This window comes from Cajanus cajan, chromosome 3 (assembly GCF_000230855.2).
Source record: "Cajanus cajan strain Asha chromosome 3, NIPB_CcT2T_4, whole genome shotgun sequence".
Taxonomy (NCBI): Eukaryota; Viridiplantae; Streptophyta; class Magnoliopsida; order Fabales; family Fabaceae; genus Cajanus; species Cajanus cajan.
In genome coordinates, this window is record NC_138519.1 from 73,907,558 (window position 1) to 73,917,282 (window position 9,725).

Here is a 9,725-nt window from a genome sequence, read left to right on the forward strand (position 1 = left end):
AAAATATTTATTTTCATTTTTTTTAATTTAGGTGAATTAGATCCTTCAAAATAGTCATCAAAATCCCTAATTTAAAAGAAATTTATGAAATATATTTAATTCAATAAAATAAAAATAAAATTTATTTTATACCTGTTTTACCATCCTAAAATAAACAGTCAATTACAATATAATAAAAAAAAAGTGAATAACTAAAAAGAAAAGTATTATTTGTCGTTGTGTAATGTGTTCCTCTCCAGTCCGAAACCCCCCATCTTTGAAATGGACAGCGACATTTCCCGGTGGGTCCTCGAATTCCTCCTCCGCAGCTCCGTCCCCGATTCCCTCATCCAGAAAGCCCTAACCTCACTCCCTCTCTCCGGCGCCGATCTCCGCCTCAAGCACACCCTCCTCCTCCGCACCCTCCACACCCTCCTCCTCCACGCCTCCCTCCCCGACACCGCCCTCCACATCCTCGAGCTCCTCGAGCCCCACTCCAACGACGCCTCCGCCGCCTCCCTCCGCCGCGCCTACCGCGCCGTCGCCGTCGAGTGCACCGTCAAGTACCTCGCCGCCGTCCCCGACGCCCCCTCCGCCGAGTACTCCGCCGCCGTCGACCGCATCTGGCGCGGCCGCGTGGCGGCGCTGGAGGCGCGCCGCAGCGGGATCGCCTCCTCCGGCGAGTTGGCGCGGTGGCGCGACGACGTGGAGGCCGCGGTTTGGGACCCTAGGGTTCGCGAGAGGCTCGCGGGGCTGAATAGTCGGAAGGAAGCGTTTGATGAGGTGGGGGCGTATTTGAAGGAAGCGTGGGAAGCGATGGGTCCTTCGTTTCTGGAATCGATGTCGAATGCCAAGGGTCAAGAAGGGTTGGAGAATTCGGCGAAGGAGAAAGAGCGTTCTGATTATGATGATGATGATGGTGATGCATGCATGAAGAATTTGGCAACGCGTGATGGAAATGAGGAAGTGGGTGGGGGTGACTTGCCTCCCCAGAGAGGTAAAGGTGCTTTTTACTGTTGTTGTTATGAATTGTGAATTTCGAATTGAAGGGTTTTCTTTTCATTTGAAACTTTGAATGAACTAATGTTTGTTTAATGTTGTCAAGGTGTGATAGCTACTAGAAGTGGTGGAAGTAGTGTTGCTTAGTTTGTTCATGAAATGTATATGTGCTCTTTTTGTTATTCCTCCCGGTCTGACTGAATACATGAAGAGGAGTGCTAGCCAACACTCCTAACAATCTCTTTCTAATACTCTCCTTTTTATTGGTTGGAATTCATAAATTGTGTGGGTTTTGCATCTCATTTAATAAGCTTCTCTCCTGATTTAGTGGTAGGACTCACTAACATTTGTGATTTTCAACCAATACTAGAGTGAGTGTTGGCAAGAGAGTGTTAGAGTGAGTGTAGCCGGCATTTTTCTTATGAGTATTTTTTCTAGTACCCTGGAAATTATAAGGTAGTCTCTGTGTGTATGGAAGGAAGACAATTTGTAGTTTGATTGTTTGTGTTATTAAGTATCAACTGTGATATGAATGGGCACAAGAAGTGTTTTCATTATTTTGTTTATATGTTGTCTGTACCAGTGTTGTTATGGTCAAGTGTAACCAAGTAGTGATTTGTTTTTCCTTACTTCCCGAGTACCCACTCACTGCAGGACTTTGTCAATTAAGTTCAGCTTAAACAATAGAAAAATGTTATACTTTTGTTAAAATGAACAGAGGTGTATGTAAAAACTCTTAACTCTCCATTCAACTTGAATCCATCAAATGAATAGAGTCAAGTTTGGTTTTTTGGAATGTGTGGAATGGATGCTCAAACAACTAGACAAGCGCAGACTAGGTCATTCATTATTTGAAATAAAATTCAATGAAAAAATTCACAATACTGTTTGACGATTGCTATTTTACACCTGTTTGACTGTTATTTACATTTTTTTAGTTGTACGCATGTCCCCAATAGAAACTCAGAAACGGAAATCTCAGCTTAAACACAAGCACTCTGCACTTCGTACATGTAATAGGGGAGTTAAAATATCTGATCCTGAGGAAGTGGAGCCAGCAAAATGGAAGAGCAAACATGATCCTGTACCTAGTGCCGAAGCTAGTAAAGTTCGGGAATCCCTTAAATCAAGTTCTTTGGAGTTACAAGCATTGGTCGAGGATCCTCTTCCTGATGCATTGCATAAATCTGAAGTTATAAGATCGAAATCTGCAACAAGAGATACGAATATTGAACCACCTATTGAAAACCAGAGTGAAGATGTAGATGTACCAGATCCAGATGTTTGCAGAAGTATTGTACTTTTTCAGCCTAAAGATGCCAATCTTGTTAAGAAGTCTCCCGATCCTTGTAGTAATGTTCATCAGCCTAACATAATGGAACGGAATAGAACTGCACGTACCTATGAGGTAATCATGTTTGTTATTATCTGTTTTAATCCAGGGCAGATTCCTTATTTTTAACTTTTAGCAATTGTCCCAAGGTTTTTATCTAAATAATGGTATTTTGGTCTAGATTAATTTTTTCATGCAAAAATGCTTTCTGTCTGCTGGAGGAAGTTCTATAAAAAACCCATTTATTATTTAAATATACCTCAATGTTGGTAATCACAATTTAAAACCTTACTGCCACTTGATCCAGTGCCTGTGGATTCGACATGCAGACCCACAAAGACAATGTTGATCAATTAGATGGTTAAAAGTCTTTTCTGATGGATTCTTTTTCTTCTTGTGGAAACTTTGTACTTGTGTACAATTTTGATTTTTGCATTAGCATATTACTTATTTCCTTCTTTTTTGAAGTGGGAGGATTCAACAGATAACTCATCACAAGCAAGACAGACAAGGAGGAGGAAAAGGAAATGGTCTTCGTTAGAAGAGGAAACACTAAGGGCCGGTGTACAAATGTATGTGCTTGTTCTAAACTAGTCAAACCATAATTTTCCTAGTGAACTGTCATAGCTATAAGTTATACATGCAATTGAAAGCTAATCAATTTAGTAACAGTTTTGTGCTTATGATTTCATGTTCTCATTCTCCATATTTTGCACACAGGTTTGGAGAAGGAAACTGGGCGACAATCCGAAGTTTTTACAGTAACGTATTTGAAAATAGAAGTGGAGTATGCAATCTATGCACCATAATGCTTTTCCATGTTTCTTTCCGGACTTATACCTGTAATATAACTCATTTTTTAAAATTTTTTTTAAGGTTGATCTAAAGGACAAGTGGAGAAACATGATACGGTGAACAGTCATGTGTAAATATCTTGGGAGGTATTTTTCCTTGCATTTTTCCTCTAAATTATATTTCTATTGGTTAATTGGTTTGATATTCATTTTAATATGTGCATTTTTTTTTCTTGCTTGATTCTTTTTGTTTTGAGATTTATGGCTGTATTCATCATTACAGAATTTAGTCAATATAGTATTTTTATGATTCTGTCCTTTTTTTTCTATTGAATTTAGCCTGTATGCTGTCCACATTAAAGATATGGTCATATTTGTTTTGCCTAAACCCTTGGCTTATAGAGGTTTGATGGAATTGGAAGTTCGAAACTTTTTATTGTGGATTTTAAAGGCTGTTAAAAGACATGATTGATATAGGTGTTGTTTTGTTAGAACTAAACTGAAATGGGTGTTTTGTCAGGTAAGGGAGAGGGCTATCACCAGTTGTGAAACTGAAACCTACACCTCATGAACTGAAGAAAAAGGCTCAAGATTTTTTTCTTATAGCGAGGTGATTGTAATTTGAAAAAGTACAAAGACTTTGGCAACTTAGCCTATTTAAAGAATATTTAATAACACTCAATCATAAAGAATCTAATTAGTTTACATAGATGTAAGCAAGACTTCATAAAATGACTAGTGGGTGTGTTCTCCTGGTGCTGGTGAACTCATAATTTGGACTGAGGGCATTGTTTAAATAAGTTGCATTAATGCCTAATGTTAGCAACCCAAAAATCTGCCATGGAATTTGGTGGATGGCATTGTTGAAAATGGTGGACTCATAGGAGCCATATTAATAAACTGCAAAATATAGAAGGTAATAATAAACATGTAACAAATTCTATAAAGAATAATAAATATGATTAAAACATTTTTTGGCATGTCAAGATAAATAAGACTTTCACAAACGTGTACACCAAAAAAATGCACAAAGCTTTACATAAATAAATCAAGCAGAAAAAAGCTTAAATTCGGGCATGTTATGAAGACTGGACACTGGTGGATTTAAGGCTGGTGAGTGGGTTAATAGCTTAAGGTTTGATGAGTTACAAATTAAAAAGGAAAGAAAATTAGAGAGACTTGAAGAAACCCTTGGGCAGGACTCACAATGAGTGAGGATTAACAGTGTTTTGTAAATTGGGTCTTGTGGTGGATTAAGTGGGTTGTATAGTTGAAGAGAATCAACTGTTTGGAACTGTGGCTTTTGTTGTTGGGTCATGGATGGGGGTGGATTCATTTCAGAACAGAGAGGTGGTGAGAAGTGAGATGTGAGAACAGAGAGGTGGTGAGAAGCAAGATGTGAGAAGTCAACACCTAAATGGCCGAGTTTGGGAGATGCTGCAGAAGAATGGGTTGCCAGAGAAGGCATGGGGATTGCTTCTCAGTTTCCCTGCAACACTCATTAAACAAACAAATCAGAACATGGTTTAGTTTTTTTAAAACATTTTGAGACAAACTCCAACCACCCCCCCCCCCCCCCTAACACACCAAAAAAATAAAAAATAAAAAGCTAACCATCCATCAATCCAAGCATGGTACTTCCATCATGCCATACTGCCACCACACCACTATCACCAAGCAGTAATGCCATGAAACTCTGACGGTGTTATGCTCAAGTTTTAATATGCCTTTCTCCATGGTGCCGGCAAATTATATACTATAGCATGTAGAGCTTGTTAAATGTGATGAAAAGTGTAATATTGGAAGTTGGTAAAATGCATTTTAAATTGATATCTCTTTTAAACTAGTAGTTTCGTGATCCTGGATGACCGAGTGTATTCAAATTTTTGTGCTCTTTCTTTGCCTCTCATCCTGGTTCATACTTCATGGTCTGTTGAGTATCGTGTATTCATGTTGGCCTATGAGATAAACAACATTACAGTATGCTTATCTGCAAAAATTTGTATTACTTTCAGGTAATGACAATTTTGATATCAGGTTCTCTCTTTGCAATCTCGTTTTTTTTGTTGAAACATGATCCAAATAGTACAGTTAGCAAGGACCGACTGGTATCCAAAGCCCATTATATAAGTGCCCTTTCAAAAGCATCATTAATCTCTGTTCTGATTTCAAGTCTCAGCTGAAGGTTAGATTTGTAATTGCAGGTTTTGATGATGAATATAGCATAAACATATCTGAAAGCTTTGTGGTTGCCTGATTCATGTTTTAAACTAGCTTATGATAATTCAATAGAGTAATGTTTCTTGTATGATATTCAACTTACAATGGACTTCTGCATCTTAAAAGCTCAAGGAGATTTTAATTTTCTTTCTTTATGAATTAAGAAATGGAAGGAAAAAAACTTCAGTATCTCAGTACCTGGTGAAAAATCAATTGTGGCCAACTTGCCACTGTCATTCCTTGTGTCTGTCCTACAAAAACAGAAGACACTAGTAGAGACTAGAGAACATATTATAATGCATGTGACTATCTTGGCAAGCTGAGGATTGCATTTGTTTTACTTGCATTCATTATTGGAAGCTAATATGTGGAGAGTTTTATAGATTGACTAATTGAACTTGGTAACGTTGTTCAAAACGTGATGAACAAAATGCATTAGCATTTAAATAATGGTAGAGAAGAAGTAATGTAGATGTAGCTTACTGAAAAGGTGTATTAACTTGAGGTCTATATTTCAGGTTCCCCTAATATGGTATTGGTATGTTCGGTACGAAAAGAAATCATGGCAATTTCGAGGTCTGAATTGTACTACTACTAATTAACATTGAATTTTGTATGATGTTTTTCATTTCTTTTGTAAATGCAGTTATTCCTTGATACGCTACGAGTATGATGATAGCCATGTATTTTTAATCTAACGGGTACATGTTTTTATCTAGTAGTTAAGTCATAGATGGCGTATTTCCAAAAATCACCAGCATCAACTTGAATTTTCTGTGTTTTTGTCTTACTTTCTTTTCTATTTTTTGCAACTTGGTATGGGCGATTGGGCCACAAAGGTGTAAGTTTTCATTAACTTGATTACTTAAACTTCTGTATATGAGCGAGGTTGATTCATTGGACGAATTTATGCAATTGGACTGGTAAGTCACACATATAATGTTTCATTTGCAAAAATTTGTAATTTATACTTTTAACTAGATAATCATCGCACGGGTTTCTAAATGTGTGAAATATAAATTTAAAAAGTATTCAAAAAATTATTTATTGAAAATAAAAGTATAAACGTTTTTGGTTTTTAATTTTGAAAATTCTTAAAACTAGCTTGATGAAATATTACTTTACTAATGATATATAAATGTATTATATTTTATTTATATTAAAGAAGTTTACTCATTATTTTAGTATTAATTAAAAAGTTTAATTTTCATGAGTCTTTAGTGTAAAGAATTTTATACTAATGTATTAAAAGTTATTATACATATAGTCTTTATTATAAAATTTAATAAATAATAATTCGGTATTAGATTGCTATTTATGGTAGTAATTTGAATTAAAAATTTAAAATAATTAAAGGAATCAAATTTATTCGAATCAATGATTAAATAAAGAAATATTTATTTGATTTCATTTGTATATTTATAACGTGTTGTATTTTGTAATATTCATGGACCATGATTCATTTATATTATTGTCGTGATCTTTTTCTTTTATGTCATTAGAATTAATAAAGAAACATTTTAAACCATCCATGAGAAAATTAACAAAAATTATAATTAATTCAAAATTATTAAGGTGGCTTATGATGATACAAGATTGACTAAAAGTTATTAGTGCAAGTAGTTGAATACTTATAATTTTTAACTAAGGTTTGATGTTCCATTTTTAACTTGTGTAAGAAGTCTTGATAGGAAGTATATATAACTTTATTCTTAAAAATGGGTATATTTCAATTTAGGTATGAAGTCTTAACTGAATTGTATTACTTTTTCCTTAAAATGGGTCAACTTGGTGGAAGAGAATTACTTGCATACACCAATTTTATTCTCTTTATAAATGCTCAACATTCACCCATCAGAATTTACTGTATAACGAATTTTTAACATTAAATAATGATCCAACTTTGGGTGTCTATTAGTATTATGTTGTCACGATCTTAATGTTGTACCATAATATATAAAAACACGATGCAGAGGCAGCGGCAGACAGCTGCATAAATGATATATTAATTGAAAAAAATGAAAGTCGATTCATATATAAAATTTGTGTGTGCCGATGATTGACGTGAGCGTAATTATATATTTTCTTTGCACTATATTATTTCCATGTTCATTTTCACATCACTACAGCCTTAAGAGAGAAAATGATAAATTAATTAAAGGGGTGTCTTTATTGCTGACATATATAGTTCAAGACATGGGTAAGATCGTTAAACACGATCAATACACTTATTTCCTTCTAATTATGTCCACTATATCTTCAATATTCATAGAATAATCTTTCCACTACTACGAGTGAACCATAGACCTGATAATTGCACCCTTTGCTGCTTTACTTGACCCTGCACCATCACATCAAAATCCACAAAAGTCAGTGTGAATATCATTTTTTCGGTGACCAATTTTGGGATAATTAAATTAAAAAAAACCACTAAATAAAAAAGAAATAGACTAATGATACTTCCTGTACGTATTTAATCACTTTTTGGTTTCTATAATTACCTAAACTTTGCTTTTTAAACATTTTATTATATATTTTCAATAAAAAATATTTTATCTTAATTAGTTCTTATATATTATTTTTTTATTTTAATCTCTGTTTATTATTGTCATGGAGATTAAAAGATAAAATTTATAAAATTATAAGGATTAAAAAAAAAACAAAGTGAAATATTTTTAAATATTGAGACTAAAAAATAAAATTTATAAAATTATAACAATTAAAAGAATAATTATTATTTTGTTATTTTTATCTTTCATCATGCATAATAAATGTAATGAATGATACTCCATAAGAAGAAAATAATATTATACAAATTGTTGTATAATTTTACTGTAGAAGTGAGTGTAGGGCACACTTACGCTGAGCAGTTGGTGGTAGGGTAGACTTTGTAGGGACACTTGGTGCCACATTTGCTAGCAACTTTATTGACACGGTTGTAATTAATGCCAGGGATGTATGCTGCCTTATCCTTGATGCATTGGCATGCAGCTCTTCGATCATCTCCATTCTTATATGCTTTGTTGATATCGTAAACACCTTGGCAGCACAAAGCAGACACGTTCCCTCCCATCACTGCATAGGGTATGCATGGACTCAGCCATATGGTCACTTGATCACATGTCAAGGTTGATTCAGAGTATGAGTATGTCATGAGCATGCATGCCATCACTAGACCAACCAACTCCACTCTACTCACTGCCATTATTCAGGGTCTCCTTTGGCTTTGTTTATGCCTAGTTTGGTCGATGGAATATGAGCATTAGGGTTTGCATTATATAGAGTGAAGAGGAGGGGTACGTGGGGCATTGGAGGGTTTTGGCAGTGTCTTTGGGCTGCGAGAAATTTGGAGATGGAGCCAAAGAATTTTTGGTGTTTGCGTGTGTGAGAAAATTCAAAAACGTCTCATGATGAAAGTTGGAAGTTGCGTATGTGGAAGATATTTGAGAAGTATATATGGAGCATAGGGATGAATAGGGTTTCTAAATGTTTCGGAACCGCCAAACTATGTTGTATAGGTGTGCTCGTTCTGATGATATTAATGTGTCAACCTCAAATTATTGAGTGCCGCCTTAATAGTGTTGCAAGAATTAACTGTAAATGTTCTCTATTAATGAATAGCTAAGAATGTTTTTGTTGTTGTTGATCTAGGTATCTCAACAGAAGTGTTTTCTGAAACACGAGAATATGGAAATCGAATATTCTTTTCGTTTTTATTCATAATCGTTTTAGTATTATTATTTTTTTATTTTTTTATTATTATTTTACTAAAATTAATTATTTATTATATTTTTTTATTTTTATTCTTGATAATTAATGTGTGTTTACTGAATAATATGTTTATTCATTTTTAATGTACCTATTTCTTCTATAATTACTTAAAGAATGTAACAGAAAAATAAATAATAAATACTTTAAAAAACTAAAATATTAATATTTTTTTAATTTTTATATATAAATCTTATACGTAAAAAAAAAAAAATAGAGAGAGGACCAAATAACAGTTAACAAAGATGGTGATCTTTCAACTGTCACTCCTATTAATTAGATGAGTAAAAGTGAATCAAACCGATTCATTAAAGTTGGTGTTAAATGCGCAATATAATCTATTCTCCTATATTCTCTTTTTTATGAGTTAAAAAAATTCTAACAAACTTCGATCTATTACGGTTAGTGAATTAAGTGGATTGATTCATCAAATTTTTTAAAATAAAAAATTAGAAAAATAAAATTTAATTATATATTTTTGTTTTTAATAAATAAATTAAAAAGTTATAATTTTTCTATCAAGAAATCAAGTTTATCATTGATTTAAATATAAATATAAAAAAAATATTAATCAAAATTTTAAATGATAATTACATAAAATATTATATAATTTTTTTATATATTTTTAATTA

General features: G+C 33.6%; 2 protein-coding genes across 8 annotated transcripts; one reads left to right on the plus strand and one right to left on the minus strand.

Moving 5' to 3' along the window:
* Positions 1 to 204: 204 nt before the first annotated feature.
* On the plus strand, positions 205 to 6,100 carry LOC109816880 (uncharacterized). 7 transcript variants are annotated; one of them, XR_002241303.3, is made up of 8 exons: positions 205 to 982; positions 1,917 to 2,386; positions 2,780 to 2,883; positions 3,032 to 3,098; positions 3,188 to 3,252; positions 3,626 to 3,715; positions 5,121 to 5,290; positions 5,844 to 6,100. XR_002241303.3 is itself a non-coding variant. In XM_020382032.3 (6 exons), exons 1-5 carry the CDS (start codon positions 262 to 264, stop codon positions 3,224 to 3,226), a joined length of 1,401 nt encoding a protein of 466 aa, XP_020237621.1. In that variant the 5' UTR covers positions 205 to 261; the 3' UTR covers positions 3,227 to 3,252; positions 5,844 to 6,100. The 7 variants fall into 7 exon arrangements, 1 of the variants encoding a protein (XP_020237621.1); XR_014432638.1 differs by lacking the exon at positions 5,121 to 5,290; XR_014432640.1 differs by lacking the exon at positions 3,626 to 3,715 and having other exon boundaries at positions 1,938 to 2,386.
* A 1,376-nt stretch (positions 6,101 to 7,476) lies between these two features.
* LOC109816886 (non-specific lipid-transfer protein 1) lies at positions 7,477 to 8,583 on the minus strand. Its single transcript, XM_020382038.3, has 2 exons — positions 8,187 to 8,583; positions 7,477 to 7,666 (listed from the first exon to the last, which is right to left on the minus strand). The coding sequence occupies exons 1-2, from the start codon at positions 8,528 to 8,530 to the stop codon at positions 7,657 to 7,659; spliced, it is 354 nt and encodes a 117-aa protein (XP_020237627.1). The 5' UTR covers positions 8,531 to 8,583; the 3' UTR covers positions 7,477 to 7,656.
* Positions 8,584 to 9,725: the final 1,142 nt, after the last annotated feature.